This window comes from Cydia splendana, chromosome 15 (genome assembly GCF_910591565.1).
Source record: "Cydia splendana chromosome 15, ilCydSple1.2, whole genome shotgun sequence".
NCBI lineage: Eukaryota > Metazoa > Arthropoda > Insecta > Lepidoptera > Tortricidae > Cydia > Cydia splendana.
In genome coordinates this window covers 1,383,297-1,403,974 of record NC_085974.1, presented here as the reverse complement: position 1 = coordinate 1,403,974, position 20,678 = coordinate 1,383,297, and the positions used below count along the sequence as shown (strand labels likewise).

General features: G+C 36.7%; 1 protein-coding gene across 1 annotated transcript in view; it reads left to right on the top strand.

Annotated features, from left to right (window-relative positions):
• The first annotated feature begins 128 nt into the window (after positions 1-128).
• LOC134797415 (uncharacterized) overlaps positions 129-20,678 on the top strand; it is a 39,542-nt gene continuing 18,992 nt past the window's right edge. Inside the window, exons 1-3 of the mRNA XM_063769641.1 lie at positions 129-637; positions 19,845-20,046; positions 20,511-20,641. Of these exons, the coding sequence (XP_063625711.1) occupies positions 457-637; positions 19,845-20,046; positions 20,511-20,641 (514 nt within the window). The 5' untranslated portion in view covers positions 129-456. The remainder of the gene's footprint in view (positions 638-19,844; positions 20,047-20,510; positions 20,642-20,678) is intronic.

Genomic DNA, 20,678 nt, shown 5'->3' with positions numbered 1-20,678 from the left:
TGTTAATTTAAATCGTTTTGTAAAATCTTTAATGTAACATAACAAATTAAATATTTCTAGAACTGCATTCTTTTCTTTGTTTATTTTTCATAAAGTAGACCACATCCGTTGTTCATGAATCATTCAATTTCATTTCATTCACCATCATTGAAAAAAAAATCTAGTTCTGTTCTGTCACGAAATTGTATTTATTTAATTTTAGCCAATGTGTTACATTACTTTTGTTGCTTTATAATAATAGATTTATAATTAAATTTCAATTGTTTAGCGTTTATTAACTGTGCTGGTTATATAATAACAACGATAAACATGTTCTATGTGTGTTTGTAATCGGCCACATAGTTTACTTCGACGCAGCACGATTGTCCCAGTCTGGCCATTAGTGATATTTTTCACGGTGTTCCGTGTCCCGCGATGTGGTTTAGATAGTAAATAATAAAGTGGTACGCGTGTGAAATGTCCCAACATGGATGCCCAGAGAGACTGTCGAATAGATCGAAGGGTTTCCCGGATGAGAGCGCTGGGCAGGCCACGATGGAAGTGCTGGTGGAGACCCTGACGGGCACCGCGTTCGAGATGACGGTGTCGCCCTCCGACACTATCTTCGCGATCAAGTCGAAGATCTTCAGGGTGGAGGGTGAGTTACACAACTGTCTTGCATATTTCGTGTTTGGTTATGCGTCATTTATCAACAAAGGAGCAGAGTTTTTGCGCAGTTATTTACCTAATTCGCTTGCCACTTGATTAAATATAGCTGGAGAACGAACTGGACTGTGCCCTGAATACCTAAATCTCAGTGATAAAGCCCAGTCAAGTGGCTGAGAGAAACAAAACAAAAGCATAACTAGTAGCAACACAAACATTCATACAATCAACTGGTTATCTTAGTCTGTCTGGAAACATTGTAGCACCAGTTTATTTAGTGGCCAATTGACATACTAACTCAGTTGAAATGCTCGCACAAAACAACTGAACAATGCAATAAAACCAAAGCAAATAGTTGTGAAGTAAAAATGTTTTTCACAACTGGTTTCTTCTATTTATAACCCGATTGTATGAGAATTGTTTATGTTTTGAGCAAACATTTTTACTGTACATACATTTCATTGCTAAGATATGTATGCAGCGGAAAAAGAAGTAATACAGCTTAGATAATAGAATCTTAAAATATGTGTTCAATGTTTTATGGCCTTAGCAAATGGCAATAAATTTAATCTCAATTTCTCAATGTCATTTTTTACGAACATTGATTTGAAATGTTCTATAAATAAGTATTACTGTGAGATTGATAACAGGAAAACATGCAATTTTTTAGCAGTAAACCTACAATCAGATTGACCTTGAGTTGAAATGTGGATGTACCGTTCAAGGTCTTCTATTTAAGAGCTCCACAGAGCATATAACACATTGCTAATTTATATTTTTACCTGTTGTCATTTTACTTTGAAAAAACCTTGAATCTTAGGTGTGGTCATGAATACTAAGATAGTGGTGGATAATACTGAAAAGGGACTCCTATTAAAATGGAATGAGTGTTTTTTAATGTATTTTTGAATTACCCAATTTCCGAAATTACCCAAATACACTTTAAAAATAATTATGTAAAATCCTCTGTGGTTATTACTTTTTTAAGTAGTGACAATGTTCTGATTGACGCTTATCTTTATCATAGTTTGCCAAATCTTGAGCTAAAAATAAGTGTAATAAGAATATGTTACACTAATTTTAGCTCAGAGTTTCATCTTATGATTTTGATGTAAAAAAAAGATCTACTGGCAATTGTAGGGCTTATACGCACCTCAAATAACATAAGGCTGGAAATGAAAGAAACTTTCCAGGCCATTTTTATGCTTAGATAGTAACAATGTGTCTATTTTTATCTACATTATATGTATTCAAGATGATTATGCTGACAATGCATTACTATATTAGGGAATGCTCATGAGATTTGACCCTGCATAAGCTTGTACCATATTTGGACTGCCATATCATCTTCAAATCTTGAGACTAAATTTGAAAAACTTTACTAGCAAATTACCTTTGCTTTGCATGGGTAACATAAAACAAATTATACACCTAAACCTTCCTCAAGGGTTCATCTATTAATTGGTGAAAACCACATGAATATCTGTTTAGTATTTTTGAGTTTATCATGAACATACAGACTTACAGACAGACAGACGCGGCAGGGGACTTTGTTTTATAATATAATATAGTGACTATGTACTTAGAAGTTATCTGTTTTTTCTCAACACAACTCAAACAGGCTTGGCTTTATAAAGACTCCATTATCAACATTAAATGTTACATATCGAAATATTTAAGAGTAAATAAAATCATCATTATTAAAAACTTTGCATACTATTTTCTAATATTTGGGACATTTGGTTAGGTCTAGCTGGAACTTTCCATTGAGCCTTTTTTAATTAATGGATTTCTCTTTTCAATGTAAAAACCCCTACTTATAATATTAGCACAAAGCACATGCAAATTTCTTATATGATTAATGGGTTTAATTACTCATTAGAGTCATTAGTAACAACTAAGCGTAAATCATTCCATTCATTAAATATTATGGGACATCATTCATTACCAGCTCTATTCCTTATTTAATTAATGTGATTGAATAATCAATGATATTAAATTAATAATTCTATGCCATTGGGTACTTCAATGTACTTACCATACTTAAATGTATGAAAGTTGGGTGACAATGCAATGTTACGGTACCAACAAGTAGAAATAAAAATTAAATTTATTTGCAATAATTCATGTAATAGTAATGTAAAGTAATAGTAATGTTCTGATAAAACAACACAACTCAATTGTGATTGGGCCAGCACACATAACATATATACGACGTCGTATCGTGGGTATGTGTGTTGGCCCTTTGGATTTGTTAGAGTTGTGTCAATGTGACTATTAGTAAATAACTATTTAGGTAAGTTAAATAGTACACAGGTAAGTCTGTTTAAATAGTAATGTATGTGTATCTAACATCATTTAACCTGATCGTGGCGCAGTCTAGACATGATCGTGTCAACAACCAATTTGAATCTAAATCGAATTTCGTCACCTATTTGCCCAGACTGATACAGATCTAGATGTAACATCATTAATTTGGCATTGTAGACGGTATACCTACATATAACATACCTAGACATTCGGCCGTGTACCCGTGTAGTAACTATGAGGCCAATTCGGTTTTAATATTTTGATATAATTTTCAACTTGTTTTGATATGACCGTGACCGTGAGTACCAATCAGCGTCATCGGCTCATGCTCTTTGCCGCGCTTATTGGTCCGCGTGAGATGCTTGATGACACAATTCAAGTCGTATCAAAATGAAATGAAAACCATATTCATGTTTAAAACAGAATCGCTCTATATGTTGTTATTTACTAGGATACCTATTTCGTATTTTTGCTCCGTACGGAACTTTCACGGACCATTTATGGGAAGGTATTGTAAATAGGGTGGGTCAAAGTGTTATTTTAATAAAAGGTCAACCGATCATACATTTCGATTGGCGTTCTAAGTGTCCTAACGTCCTATTGACCCTCTTTCACTCATTTATCATTAACGTAAAGTATTAAATTTCACCTTCGCTTCTGTAATTCTTTAACCTTTCATATATTAGGTGTGTGGTGGTCAAATAGGTGACTAAAAATTCTGTCAAGATCATGGTATAATAATATACTCCGCCTGGTACTCCATTCCGAGATTCGCGTATGACCTAACTGACACGCGCCTACGTCATCATGCTGTTTACAGGTTCTCAAACTTTGAAATGTGGGAGAATTTTAACCAACGGTGAAAAATATTTTAACGGCATTAATTTTAAGTTATTCATGTAGAAACATAGTAAAATAAAACAAATCTAATGTATTAAATTAAACTTTATTTATCTATACAAGACAAACGTTTAAAAAACTAATTCACAGTTACACATTAATTACCAAGCTTACGACGTGAAAAGTTTGGAAAACACTGCGACTGCTGACACTGAGCGAGAAGGAAATAACAATTAACACGCGTTCGACAAGGATGACGGTCAGGGCATGAAGTTATCTAGATCCGAATTGTCAAATGTGCACAGCGCTATCCTGTGTTGCCAGTAGTATAAACAGAATTACCCGAAAGTCTGAAATTTCTGTCGTGAATCGGAAGATATTGCTAACGAGTAATTAAAAATGACGTGTTATTGTAAAATTTAAGCTAAAATACATATAAATGAAAATTATAAAATTATAAAGAAATATTTTAACTTATTAACCATAGGTATAATGTACCCATGTAACATGTTATGTTGAAATAAAGTGGCAATGTTATTGTGACGTAGGCCCGTGTCACTCTGGGAATGGAAGATCATGTTTTATTAGACCATGGTCAAGATCCTTATTCTTTATCTATTTACCTGTCCAATATCTTGGTCCAATGTGCATTGCGTCTCACTCTCTCACTAAGCAAAATGTGAGATGCAAATACACATTGGTCAGGTGGAATATCACGCATACACAGATAAGAGGTTACACCTTCTTTCGGTTGAAAACGCCCACAGGTAAATGCGTCCGGTACCCGGTAGTACGAATATCGCCGTCTATGATTATCTACATGAGCTTCATGCGCTACCCATTTTGCCACGAGTTCTGATTTTAGCGAAATAGATTATAAAACACTTTAAACTCTCGCGTTTTGTACACATATTTAATTACACAAACGGGTCTACCGCGATATAATTTCATTATTTTTACCTTTAATTCCGACGTTTCAGCTGAGTTGCACCAGCTGTGGTCACGGAAAGACTGACGTCCCAACAAATGTCAACGGAGATATTAATAAAACACCACTAAACTACCCGAAATTACTTTATAAAAATGTTCGGGGTAGACAAAGAAATTGCAGCTACCCGTTAAAGTTTAATGTTTATTGTCCACGGCACGACACGCAACACTCACAGTATCCGTACACTGGTCCGAAGATATATCCGCTGGTTTCAACATTTCCATTAACATTACATTAACATTGGGGACCAGTGATTCAAATGTTGAAACCAGCGGAGTTCGGGTAGTTTAGTGGTGTTTTATTAATATCTCCGTTGACATTTGTTGGGACGTCAGTCTTTCCGTGACCATAGCTGGTGCAACTCAGCTGAAACGTCGGAATTAAAGGTAAAAATAATGAAATTATATCGCGGTAGACCCGTTTGTGTAATTAAATATGTATAGATTATAAAAGTCGCAAAGGTATTTTCGGTGTCGCTGACAGACGTTGTAGACAAGCGTCACCTGCGTTAGCGACTGTCTTCTGCCGCTATCCTCGAATTGTTTGTTATCTATCTATGTAACCTAGTATAATTTAACTCCGCAATTTCCAGGCTTTCAGGGGTCTAAATTTATCAGCCAGAAAAAGATCTTGAGGTTTAAAATTTAGGATTGACTTTTGATTTTCTTTTCTGACCCCATATTGCGTCGGTGCACGGAGATAAACAGATGAGCATAGAACAAGAAAAAATATACCATAAGAAGCGTGACGTTCAAAGGTAAGATCTGTCCTCATGGTCTTCCTTAAGCTGGCCATACACTCTAGGGTACGCTTGCGCAGTTTTGTTCAGTTCAACTGAACGGGTAAAGCTGGTTAGACAACTGCACAGTCTAATGCCACATAGGCTACTTTTTATTTGTGCAGTTGGCAAAACTGCGAAGGTATACACGCAGCGGTCGGTAACCTTTTAGCAGCCAAGGGCCACATAGTAGTTAACGAAGTTGACGCGGGCCGCACTTTGGTAATATTTGTGACTTTAGCATACATTGTCGTTTGTCAATATTACATACAAAATAGCCAGGGAGGCTCGCGGGCCGCAAGCGAGAGGTTCGCGGGCCGCTTGTTGCCAACCGCTGCCCTAGTGTGTATGGCCAGCTTTACTGTTTTGATATATCACGCTTCTTATCGTGCGCGGCGGGCCATTGTAAACCTTTTCGAAAAGCATGAAAGTTGATATTAGGCTGGAGCCGCGCGCGTCAGTTGACGTCTTTGGCGGCCTAAACATTTGTTCGCGTATTTAAGTACTTCTGCTGCTGACTGTACCTATTTAGAACTTCAGTATATATGTCAACGCTTCAAAAATATTTGTCCTACCACATTGTTCATACATAACATGGCCGTTACACTGGATATATCGATCGCTCTCATTCCGTTAATATCTAGAAACTCTCGTTATTTAGATCGCGGACCAAATCTACTTTTGGTTTGAGTTCAGGGCCGTTTCAATCGGTAATCTTTAGTTGTTTGGCCGTAATGTGTTCCGGTGTTTTACGGAGTGTCAAATTCTTTTATAATGCAACCTGGGATTTATAGTGCAACGAATGACAAAAGATTGCTACCTGTCGGAAAGAATAGAGTAGGAAGCTGTGTAGCTTTATGATATTTAAAACATAACTAGCATTCACATCTTCGCTCGCGTGTGCAAGTTGCTGAAAGTTAGAATTCTTCAAAACTTTTACAGGAGTTAAGTTTCTATGGAATAGTCCCCAGAAAGATTGAAAAATTTCCGAGACTATTTCCATGTGATCATTTTCGCAATTTTTGAAGTTTCTGTCAGTAGAAATAGTTAAAATATTTTAAGAAGTTAAGTGAAGTTTGTCTTAAACAACTCTAAGTAACATTAGGGCATCTTAAATTAAATGTACATGGATTTTGTAATTACATGTCATACAAAAAACTTTGTGAATCCAGCTCCTGTGTCCATTTCGTAAAGCCATAACGATAAATCTTGGACAATAGTCGCTAGTTGGCAAAACTTCAAAGTAGTGATAAATCTCGAAGACCTGACCGGGAAAAAATTAGCTCCTCCCTATTTATACCAGTGTAACCACCATATTACTGGTATTTTAGTGTTTGCACGTAGAGGTCATTCGCCTTTGCAACGTTTTACGTATCGTGGGGCCTTGTAATATAAGCGGAAGACTCTTTTTCTACTCCAGCACTCTATTTGTAGATTAAATGACTGCCAGTGAGATTGAAATCAACTTCATAAGAAGTGCGGCGCGCGGGGCCCCGGCGCAGTGTTCTTAGGAATATTCATACAATTGTTCTTAGGAATATTCATACAATATTATGCAACTGTTGTTTTTTTTATTGTGACTCCTTGTCAAAGATCTACAAACAAGTATTTACTTTGACTTTATTATGTGTTACGATACAAATAAATAAATATATGTGTTAGGATGAGGTGTTTGTCTCTGGATCGTTTTAGCTACATGATTTTTTTCTGTGTACCTATCAGTATCACACATACTTGAGTTGCGCTGCGATAAGCATAGTTTACTGTGTCTATTTTCTATTGCATACATTATTTAACATTTAGTCCACTAAATTCTAAAGTAACAGTTATTGAGCATGTGTGGTTAAGTTATTATTTAGGTGCATTTCACCAAAGAACGAATACTTACTGTTAAAAATAATTGCACCTGCAATTGGTGACTTACGCGTAGCACTATTCAAATGCGGTGTCAGTGTAGTCTGTGAGTCAAGCATAGAACCTATAACATAAATAGCAACATAACTGACCATAGTTGAACCTTACGTCGTTACAGTAAGGCTTACTTTATTAAACAAGGTTTAATGTGGACGATACAATGTAAGGCGGCATTAGGTTATATAAATCATGCATTTCTGCGGTTACTTGTGACGCGCTTGACTACGCGGTAAACCGATTTGATAGGAATTGTGCAAAAGGTTTTACGGCCTTCGATACACGTGTACTACAATCAACAATTAAATGACCAAAAGAGACCTTAATGTGTAGGCAATAAGGCTTCCGAAGTTTCAGTTGTGTGGATGATATGATGGTACGCGTATCGTATACTGTGGGCGCAGCACGGTTCCATTTTTATCGTCTATCACTATGCGCGTCCCTTTCGCACTTACATACTTGTTAGAACGTGACAGGCATGGTGACAAGGGATAAAAACGCGACCATGCTACGCCGCCTGCTTATCTAGTTATGTCACTGTCGTCAAACGTGGCCAGAATAGACTAGGTTAAATGTTATTTCTTGGTTTTATCGGGTGATATTTGGACCGATTTTCCTTGTGATATTATCGCTCATATGTCGTTAACAGCACATTTCATGCTAAAGAAGAAGACACCCTAAGTTTTATGTCGTTTTCAAGAATAGAACAGGTCAGCGTTACCCAGTCGTCATGGTCTATAGTAGTCAGCAGCAGAAATTGCTAAGCGGGCGAGGTGTTCAAAATGATCTTGACGCGACTTTATTGTTAAGAGAATAAGAACGTGTCAAGGTAATTTTGAACACCTCGCCCGCTTAGCAATTTCTGCTGCTGACTGTATTAGCCGGCAAACAGTTTCCACTGGACATAGATGTCCCCCGATGCCCTCGGGCCGAAGGTGTCTCTCGCTACGGCCTTCATACCACGGTTCCCTACAATTTTGACGAAATCGTCGGTCCACATTGTCAATGGCTTTCTCTGGCTGATGTGCTGTTTAACGTTGATCAGTTCGTTGATTGTAACTCACCGTAATAAATCAATCCACTGGAGTTATTTTCTCATATTGTGTGCTCTTTGTCTACATCGTTCAGTAATGTATGTATGCTAATAGTTTTTATACTGTTTATGGATTAACTACAAGCTTAGAACTAAAGGTGACCTCGTCGAGGCGGAAAATATGTAAAGGAAAATTATCGATAGGTACATGTACAGTAAATATATCACACACTTCTAATCTGATACTTGAGGATAAATTGAAGAACATTGTTATTAAATTAGACTATTGAGTGTTATTAGAACAATGGTCGTTAAGGGCTGATTTTTTTGTATCATCAACACAACATACCAGTCAACACGTAATACTAACATTGTATTTATATATGTGAAAACAATAATCAAGTTAAGTAATTTTATAAACTTTGACACGACTCAGAAATGGTTAAACATCACAATGAATTTGACTTTATAGTTTGACTATAATATTGTCAACGCCAACGAGGCTATGACAAAGTCAACGGGGCATCTAAACATAATATTGTTGTTTGCCCAAAACAAAACTGAACGAACTTCTTTCTTGGCGCATAGCCTGCTCGTGACTCATTCCTGTGACAACTGTTAGTTTTATTTTCATTCTAGCTGCTAATCAGGAAAAAATATCGACGTATATTAAAGTTCCTAATGGTAAATCTTAATAAGGGGCCCACTGATTAACAGTCTGCCGGACGGTATCGGCCTGTCAGTTAGAACAAAATTTTGACAGTTCCGAACAACTGACAGGCCGATACCGTCCGGCGGACTGTTAATCAGTGGGCCCCTTTACTGGGTTGTCCGTAGCATGAAAACTAATGTTGGTTATGACGGCCTACCGCGACCAATTTCTTTCGTTCGTTCATCTATTTGTCTCTCTATCTCTCGAATATGTAAGAGCGATAGAGAGGGTGATAACAGTGACCTCATGCTTCGGCGACCGCGTTAGGTAAAGCCAAAGTAAAGTGATTTGACTCTAATCCTCTAAACGGGGTCTGACTATAGCTATTGACTATTTATTATTTGAGCTACTGACTATTTATTCAAACTATCTGTGGGCTGCATTTTTGCTAATTAGTATATATTACGTATGCAGTGGGCTTGCAGTTTCAATAAACGTTGCAATCGGTATGGATTCCGTATGTTTGGCATTTCGAATTTGTATAAAACGCAAGTGATTAATAATATAATAAGTCAAGCGCCAGATCAAATGGAGTTTAATATTATAATGTAAGTTTATTCCATTCATCTTCACAATGATAATGCGAGCGCCATACAAGTTGGCAATTGATCAGAAACGGCGCTTCAAAGAAAGCCATACCATAGCTAATTTGGCCCGCCATTTCTTCGATAGCTATAAAATAATATGCTCAACTCACTCAAATTAGGCAAGCCAGTGAATATTACGTTTAATGGACGCCCCGCCATTGCAATTTATATCGCCTTATACGTCTCTGCCTTATACTGAGATAAAAATTCAACACTAATACGTATTTGGTAAAATAGAACGAAATTGCCGGTGTACTCATAAGATAAAATCGTAATAACTCATAACATTATGCAATGTGCTTTGTAGTTATTATTAGAACTAAAACATGTATGTTCAGGGACTTGAGACACGTGTCTAGTCTGTACCGATTTATCGATACAAACCACTCATAAGTCTCATAACTGATCATTGATGGGTCTTACGTCTTTGGAATAAGGTTCACGAATTATCGATTGGGCCGATTTTTATTTTGTTGTAGTTTTTTTCGTTAGATTTTTTGATAAAATTTGGTAAGTTTGAAGAGCTCTTGATTCTGGGCGAATAAATACGAAATCACAATTTAGGACAAAGAAAATGTATGTAATTTCTATTGAGTTAAGAAAATGTCATACGTTTTTTGTAACTCAGAGGTAGAATTTGAATAGGGAAGTCTACAATATCCACCAAATATTATCGAAAAAATATATTAAAAATCGGCCCAGTTAACACTGTACAGTCAGCAGCAATAGTTGCTAAGCGGGCAAGGTGTTCAAAATTACCTTAACACGCTTTTTTTCTCTTATCAATAAAGTCGCGTGAAGATCATTTTGAACACGTGACCCGCTTAGCAACTTCTGCTGCTGACTGTACCACAATACACTGTACCGTGATAGATAAATTAAATTCCTTAGTTTGTATCGGTGCAATATTATTAACTAGAATACCTAATGTTTTGCACAACGAAGCGATGCTGGGCCATTCTACTCTCATTCCTCTGGCTATACATATTCGCAAATCCCAAGAGATTCCGCTTAGCTGTTTTAGTTGTAGATGGAACTTGGCACGAGTTACACAGTCACAAAAAATGAGATGATAGGGACCGTGCGCGTTGGAGGGTCTGCCATCTTGTGGCCTGAATCGGAAACATATGTGCACATGTACATTGCCAAAGCAAGTGCTACCATCTATCGTTCTCGTCGGTACATTTCCTTGTGCATTGGTTGGTTCTGCCATCTTGTGGGCTACATCGGAAGTATAAACGACACATTTATATACGCCTCGCGCCAAAAATCTGTCGGCTCCTATGCTGCCCTATAGTTCATGCATGGGGCCTTGGGGCCTATAGTAAAGCAGAATTTCCTGTCCAAACTTAATAATGTACTAGAGTGACAGCTGTCATAGACATGATAAGTAATGAAAACCTATAGTACGGACCTATAGTATAGTATTCCATACAGACCTTAAAGGAATGTAAACAAAAAATACTAGATAAAAACATTATTATTACGTCGTTATACTTTGTTGCGCTGCGTTGTGTATGATATTATTGCAGGCTTGTACCTTTTAAGATAATGTACGAGTACTTATATACATACTTTACATAGTAACTACATTAACTACTACATATTTATTACGCTAATGTGCAAATGCATGCACATTGCCTTCCTTTTATGTATCGTTTGTATTTAAATTACTAGGCACTGTAGCTAGTAGATAATACGACATTGCTTAGTTGTAAACGTAGATGATATATTTATAAAGCTAGTAACTTAGTAACAACACCTAAAAGTGGAACTTGAATTGGCATTTTAAGCAACCATTTACATTACGTATTGGCAGTGACGAGAAATTAAGAGCCAACAGGAGTGGTCATTCCTCCATACAAACGTAGTCCTCGTTTTCCTCCGTGGTTTTTGAAGCTAGAGCAATGATTTTTTCAACACAGATTAATATTGTCAATATCTGTGTCGGACCGTTTTGCTTTTTTTGATATTTTTGTTTTTTAAGGCGCTAGAGCCCTTCAAAAACGGCCAAAATGGCCTAATAGACTATGCCGCAATGAGAGGCGTGGTATTCAAAACTGATATCAATTAGCCAAAAAAGCAAAACGGTCCGACACAGATAATTTCATAATCATTTAGATTTCCAAATTTGGTTACGATTGGTTAAGTTTTGGGGGAGGAAAAAGAGGACTACGAAACCTCGATTTTTGTCATTTTTACGCAGGATTTTTCGCCTCAGCTGCAGTTGTCCCTATCGCACTAATTTTAGGGGCGGAGTCAAGTTTCTAAATACGTACACAGCCAGAAAAGTGATGGGCAATAGTCGACATTTAATGTCGATAATCTAGTGATGTAAGAAGTTATCGATAAACCGTCTTGTGTGAAAATATCTAGATCCTAAGATACAAGGGGTTTTGGGTTGAGAGTAGGGAACACATTTTTGTAGTTATGATATACAATCTATTATGAATTTTTTGATTCTAATATTTCAAATTAGAAATCAAAATCAAAAATATTTTATTGCATGGTTAAAATGGGTTAACAAAATTTTTAGGTACCTACAGGCAGAGATGAGCATTAATCGATTAATTTTTTAGTTAACTAATCAATCGAATAAAAATATCAATCGTCATTTTTTAATCGCGATTAATTTAGTTGCAATTAAATTAGTTGTGAGAATGTACAACTAACAACTAAATTAGTTTTAGTTTCAATCGACTAAATTTCACGGTTAAATCTATATTAAAACTATGTCATCGCTGGTTTTTGCATTTTTTTATTTAACTTGCAATATGTAACTAAAAGTTGGTATGTATATATGTACATTGGAGGTACTCGTATGTTGTACCTGTGTTGGTTTGGGTAGAATCTTGCAGCTTTTTTCGATACCTTCAACCGATTGAGCTAAAATTATGTATACACGTTTAATTTGAAATGCTTGAATGACAATGTAATATTATGGATACAGGTAACGATAAATAGCGAATAACTGCAATGTTTACAAGTCGCAAACAATAATGTAGATTGGTGCATTATTAATACTTAAGTTGTACACGATACTGAGTAAATCTTAGACAAAGAAATTATCAATATTCTGCTGTCGCTGTCAATAATAACACTCTTTTTAGTGTCACGCGGCGACAAAACAATGGGATAATCCTACTTACCTGGCTCCAATTTCACCACGGTGACAGGTGCGACAATTGTAAAACATCACTGTTGCTGACGTCACCGGCATCCATGGGCTACGGTTACCGCTTACCATCGGGCGGGCCGTATTCCTGTTTGCCACCATCATTGTTTTATTTAAAAAAACTTTATTATATCGGAAAAAAACAGATATTTCTCTTGCTAAGTTTATGACAATTGTCACAAGAAACACTACAATTGTCACGAAATTCCGACATATAACTCATTACCTGTCAAGAATTACCTACAATTCTTCTAAATCTTGACAATTGTCAGAAATTTCGCAAAAGAAATATCTGTTTTTTCCGATATAATAAAGTTTTTTTTAATAATACAATGATGGTGGCAAACAGGAATACGGCCCGCCCGATGGTAAGTGGTAACCGTAGCCCATGGATGCCTGTGACGTCAGCAACACCTGTCACCGTGGTGAAATTGGGGCCTGGAAGTTGTTTATTGCATTCTGATGCAAGTGCCGACGCATTTTCTAAAAAAAACACGTTCTATTTATTGCATGAGACATCTGCATGTTGTTTATTATCTATGCGGTCTAATTTGTTTTCAACGTGTGGTCATTAAAAATATTTCAACCTCTTTGTAAAGAACTCTCAGCGTTAACTATTGTACATTTTCCTTTCGTCATTCTACATTCAAATATATCAATCAACATACATATTTTATTTATTAGGGCCAATATATTGAAGCGGTAGCAAATTGATCGATCAGGCTACTCGATGTAAGACTCATACTTCATAAATTCATACTCATAGATGGTTTGAGGTCTCTAGGTCATATTATATTATATGTATTGAACATGTTGTCATGAATCATTTTAGATTCTAGGTGCTTATTACTTATTACGGAAATATAATACCGAAATAATAAAAAATATAATACTGGATGGTTATTACTTCTTAAAACTGGTCATAAATTTTGCATGGCAAATCTTGATAAGGGGTTAATTAAGAAAGAGGAGTTCAGGTAAAAAAATAGAAAGAGAACAATATATGAAAGAGCGAGACAGCTACTTTACTCATCCGTCTTATCAGTTGTTTACTAGTTAAGTTATAGTTGAAAATGCAATAATTTCTAATTAGTCACTAAGCTTCACTCGAATCGAATACAACGTTCAAAGCCTTTCGCGTCAAAAACTTGTGTATAAAACTGTTTTAAAATGAGTGCCATCAGTGACGATGAGGATTCTGGTGGGAAGAGTTCTTTGAATTCCTCCGATGAATTTAGTGTTCCTGAAGAAAGAAATAAGTCAGCATTGACCATATTAGAAGGCAATTTTTTTAATAAGGAGTCGGAGAAATCAAATGGTAAAAGCACTATCGTAACTGGTACATGTGTAAAGTGTTTGCCAAAAGTGGTGAAAATAAACGGCCTTGCAAATACGACTTCAAAATTTTTTAAGTCATTTAAAAAGAAAACACGGAGAAGATGCTGTTGCAGAATACCGACAACATTCCGCAGATCAGAAGCAGAAAAGATGTCGCGTCCAAGTCAACGATTTCACTGAAGTCAACGATTCAAGAAGCACAAGGACTATAAATCAAACATATGATATGAACATTTTATCGTATATGGAACGTTGATTTGATATTTTTTTATTTTAATTATTATTTTTACGATTGACATTGATTAACAACAAAATACAAAGGTTTATTTATAAAATTGTGTTTTAAGTGTCAATGCACAAAGTACCCAATTTTTATTTACCCTTAGATAAGAGAAATTTTACACTCCACAAAAATGGTCAAAATATCGTAAGTAACACATGTGGTATTTCATTTTTCTACATCTGTTAAGATGTCCTAATCTGCTGGCTGTCAACATAGCCATACCGAGGTTTTCCATTTAATTTGCTTCTAACATTAGTCGCGTAAAAATAGTCTAACTAATTAGTCGATTACAAAAATTAGTTGTCCGTAATCAATCGGGAACTAATTTAGTTGCAACTAAATTAGTTGCACTCTATACAACTACGATTGATCAGTCGACGTTTTCAATCGTCAGTCGCAATTAATTATTTTAGTCTTAATCGTTAATCGTTAGTCGATTACATTTTGCCCATCTCTGCCTACAGGCACGCTTCGTAATTGTCGAGCAATTTAGGGTCCTAGCTGAATTGGTTGTTCCATACTTACTCGTGCTCTATGGAATGTCCAATTTAGCTAGAACCCTAAATGGCTCAACAATCACGGAGCGCGGAGGTTTTTTTTTAATTTGTTTTTATGTTTGTGGTGTAATAAAGAATATTTTAGAGTCAGACCAAGAAAAGTCTACAGCAATTTTGATAGCACACGCAGTGCAAGTGTTATTTATATGTCATAATTTCATAGAAGCGACGTTTGAAATAATACTTGCACTGCGTGTTCTATCAAAATCGCTATAGATTTTCTTGGCCTAACTCTACTTTAAATTACAAAGTAAGGCCTAAATTATAAAATAAGGCCCATCAATGTTTTTTTTTTGTGTTTATTAAACTTGATATTTTGTCTATAGTATTAGCGGACATGGCCTCAAAATTTAAACCCGCTTAAGAATCGGGCCTTATTTCGTGCATTATATACAATACTACCCATTTTTGTGTAGTCATTATTTATACTATAGAAGCATTGTTTGAGTAGCCAATTATTTAAACAGTATTTTTTTAAAGGGCAACGGTGGCAATATTTTAAGGTCTGGATAATAAGATACAGATCTTAATAAGGATATCAATGTAAGTGAATGTTACCATGACTACCAAACAAACAAATGTGATAGAATTTGCCAGCTGGCATTGTAACATTCAGACAGTTACCTATGTACCTAATCTGAAATATGAATAAATTAGTAATATTTTAAACAGGAAAGTAAACCGAATTTTGGCCTTTTGCTGGACACAATCACAATAGTAATTTGTTTTACAAGAGGGCAAAGTTTATCGCCACCGGTTGATGCATTTGCAGCACCAATGGTAGAAAATGCAAGCTCATCATCAACTGCATAATCGACGTTTGATATGACTATTGAATCCGAGCTTTTTGATCATGAATCATGATAAAACAAAATTTTAGAAGGTCGCAGAATAGTGGATTTAAAATGTTTATTTTCTGTGATCTCAAATATCAGGCACGATCATACAAATTGTACATTTGCTGATCTTGCCTTTGTCATTGAAAGACGTAAGGGTTTACACAGAGAATATATATTTAAGTGTAATATGTGCAAAAAAAAGGAAACGATACACTCTGAAGACCCAAAAAGAAAATGTTAGTAAATACTGCTCCTCCCCATGGTTACTTGGTTCCTTATTCAACCTACCTGAAATTAAACGAGTAGGTTAGTAAATTATATCATTTTACATTATAAAGTTAAATGTTTAGGTATCTCAATCACTTACTCACTGGTGGACATGGACGCAAAATTTTTGCCCATCTACTTATACTATCTTATAAAAAATGAAATTTTGAAAGTTAGCACGCTTAAAGTTCGTTTTTTTTGCATTAAGGTAACAGATTTTGACATGTCTTATTAAAAATTACCATTGAAAAATAAGTCATAGCCAATAAGTTAGAATTATAAATCATATTAATCATATTAATGAGCAAGAGCACCCTAAACCGGCGAGCGTGTATGAGGAATATTATGAATGTGAAGGAAGCGAAAGTGGTATGTCAGGATCGTAGCAAGTGGAAATCCGTGGTCTCTGCCTACCCCTCCGGGAAATAGGCGTGATTGTATGTATGTATGTATGTATGTATTAATCATATACTTTTTTATATTCTTTTGCTTTCATAAGTAATATAAACTAATTTTTGAAAGCGTTTTTCAATAATTATTAATAAAAAGACACGTCATGATTGTTTACCTTCTTTCTAATGCTAAAAAATAACGAACTATAATAACCGGGCTTTATTTGGTACAGAACCTTGATTTGATAGGTACATCGGATATTCTGGGCCCCTGAGTTTGTTACGTAAAGGACAAAATGGTGACATGTGGTTAGAGCTGATACTGTTAAACTAGTGGTTCTGTGCGGTAAGTATAAAAAATAAGCTTCAGCGAACTCATTAAGCCTAGAAAAAACCCTACACCCTACTGCCACTTAAGTCAGTCTTGAGTCTTTGAATCAATTTCCGTAGTAGTACTACTACTACTAAGGTACTAGGAGGTAATAAGGCCTATAGTAGGTATAATACGGCCTACCTGAAAAATAATGTTCTTACAACAGTGTAACCGTGTTAGTTATTTGAGTAACATATATGTAAAGTGATACAATTAAAAGCTAACAGCAAACCAGTACATAAATTATATCTTATGTACTTCTTATGAATTACACTCTTATAAAGGTTTCGGCTAATTACGCTTATTTACTTGAATAAAGGTAGATGAATTGCGTGCGGTCCAATAGGTAACCACAACTCACGGAGTCCAAAACAATAAGCTGATCAGCAAAGTCAAGTAAACAAAGCCAAGTCACAGTAGTAGAAAGATTATCGAGTTCCGTAAACGTAAGCCGGGTCAAAAAATTCAATCGCAACACAGTAAGTAATAAGTGAACGCCTCGTGGCAGTAACGCACGAAAAATAACATTGCAAATTGTCGGCAATGAGGCGCGCGCGGGTGCAAGCGTACGCATCTGTGTGCGTGCATTACACACACAAATACAGTCTCTCACGCCCCGTCAGAGCGACGGGTATATTCAGCTTGAAATCTCAAAATTGACTTTTAGCTCAGCTCCCGTTTCGTCTTAACATAGACCGGCAATCGCCATCGTCCTTGATAGCAACACATCATGTAAATAATATTTCAATGACAGGTTATCCTGAAAATCGCTCATAACTCCGGAATTATCCGATAATAACACTAGACCCTACTGTTGTGTTTAAGATTGCCAGAGCTCAACGAGGGTGCGGAGTGTTACGGTCGGCAACGCGCATGTAACAACTCTGGAGTTGCAGGCGTTCACAGGCTATGGAGACTGCTTACCATCAGGCGGCCCGTATGCTTGTATGCCTCCGACGTAGCATTAAAAAAATGAAGCATTCTAAACGACCTGAATAAATAATTATTAAACATAAATGCAATTTTTCATCACACGTCACCCCAGCCTCGTTAATGCGATCAGATTAGAAGCACTAGCTCTGCTTGTGCAACTAGCTGGAACTTGATTCGGTATTTTTAGCAACCACTTACATTACGTATCGTAGAGACGAGTTAACGATATAGAATTAAAAACCGTAATTGTTGTAGATGGCGCCACATTAGTGAAGTCTCAGATCCATACATTTATAGACGGCTTTGAGCTCTTACTTAAAAAAATTGTATTGAAGATTTTTGTGTATTTGCATTTTACTCATGATCTCTTTCTATAGAGGGCTTAGGCAAGATTGCCATCGTTTGCGCCACAGCTAACGAAACGGTAATGTCTCTCTATTACTCTTCCATATAAGTGCGACAAAGAGAGCGTTTCGTTCGCTACGGCGTGTAATGTTAAGCAAAGTCATAGTACAGTGCTTAAAAATGGGGCTTTATATGGACATTAGCAATCTTGGCTAAAGTCAAGGCTAAAATGTTATTTACTAAACCGACCTTATTACTCCTTGCAGGAATATTTCGAGAAATTGTATGACTAATAAAATATTGTGTATATAATTGTATTTTTATTTAAACTTCTATACTTAATAATAATTTTCTTAGCTTTCCAATTATTAGTTATAGAAATTTAATGGATGCCAAGTGTGGCAGAACATGCATTCATGTAACCCATCTACTGACATGACAAATTGTACCATCTGTGTACCCGTAATGTTCTAGCAAAATAAATGATTCTGATTCTTTACCTACTATTGGCTCTCTGGCATTTTAGCACCAGTTTACACTTTGTTGTCTGCTAACTTGGTCGAGTGACTAATTGTTGCAATTAGGAAGTTGTTGGTGAATTGGCAATTTGACGGACTTTTACGTGCTAATGTTTGCATGTAAATTAATATCGACATTAAAATACAAAAACAGTCCGTCAATGTCATCATCATTTAGTTCGTTAAAATTTGTCTGTATGAAATGTTTGACAGTTCTCTATGGGGTGACAGCTGTCGACGCCATATTTAACCTTCATTAGTTCTCCGATTGTGCGTGGCGTGGTGCAACACGCCCTATATCTGTCAACGACATAAAGATAATTAATTACTTGTCTAATCTACTGAGGCTATATATTTTGTGTATTGCAACTTTCTTATAAAAACTTGTCTATAAATATGGTCGTTCTGTAGCGCCAACGCAATATTTTACATTGCCAAATATGATAGATAGGAAATGCATATTTGCTGTACATATTAAGTGGGTGTCAAGTCACTCTTACTTATAAAACCAGTTTTAATAAAGTCAGAGTAAAACTATTTAAAAGTCGACATGAAAGATATGTTTGCACTTTTGCACCTTACTCCTTTGTAATAAGGCGAAAAATGTAAACACATCTTTGACGTCGACTGTACATATTAATATGCAATTGAATTGGTACGAATTTTCCGATTATTACACTTTATTTTAATCGATCTGGACTTGATCGCGTAGTCTTACGTTACGTCCGCGGTTTTGTATATCTTCCACTGCTTCGATAGTTTTTAGCTTAAACTATGGTATGGTTATACCATACCTACCGAAGGGAAGGGATAAGGGCAGAGGAAAGATACCACACCTACCGAAAGTCGAAGCAATGTGCAGTGATTTGTTTTATGCATTGTGGTTTTATTGATGCGTAATCCTTGCATTTACGTCGAGACGCGATGTGGCTAATCTTAAAACTTAACTATTTGTGCTTTTAGTATGTTCGTGAAGTTGACCGCCCCATATTAAATCATCATTCTCCTCTATTCCAGGCATCCCAGTCTCCCAACAGCACCTAGTCTACAACCTGAAAGAGTTAGAAGACGCGGCCTCGCTCCGCGCGCTCGGCATATCGGACGGCGCTCGCCTGCGTCTCGTATTAGGCATGCGAGGCGGCCCCATATCTACGCGCCGTCTACCCCCACCCCCCACTGAGCCGTGGAGGGATATCGAGCGACTGTTAGACTCGAACAGGTACCATCATCATTATTACATCGTTCACAGGACCACTGCTGGAGACAGACTTCCACATTGGCCGGATAGAGGCCACCCGCATCCAGTCCGGGCAGCCTATCAAGGTCGTCCGGCCACCTTGCCGTGGCCATTATACGCTGTGCTTGTCACAACGTGGTATCCGCTCGAGAAGCTTTTTGCCCTTCCTTTTCTTCTTCAGGTGCCGTCTGCTATCGCAGTTTGGCAATCATCATAGCAAGCTGAACATTCGACATTTCAGCTCTGAAAAGTGACCGTATGCTTTTTCGGAACCATTAGCGCAGATTTCTAAGCCACGATATTCTTCTTACTCCGACACTTCTTTTTCCATGAATTTATTCATAATAAATCTGTAAATGCCAATCATTGTAATTAAAAATTTAGGAAAGTCTCCTAAGACCATTTTCGTGTAGGTAGCAGCTTTTAAAACGTTCGACTTGTTTCAGAGATGAAGCCTGGTCCCACAGCGGTGCAGGATGCAAAGTCACCGTACTGGTGTTCCGAGACGGCGAGCGCGTCAACATGCTCCGCGTGCGGGAGAACAGGGACGGCTCCATACAACACCGAGACCACGACTGTACGTATCCTATACGGAAACGTTTTCTGACCCGATC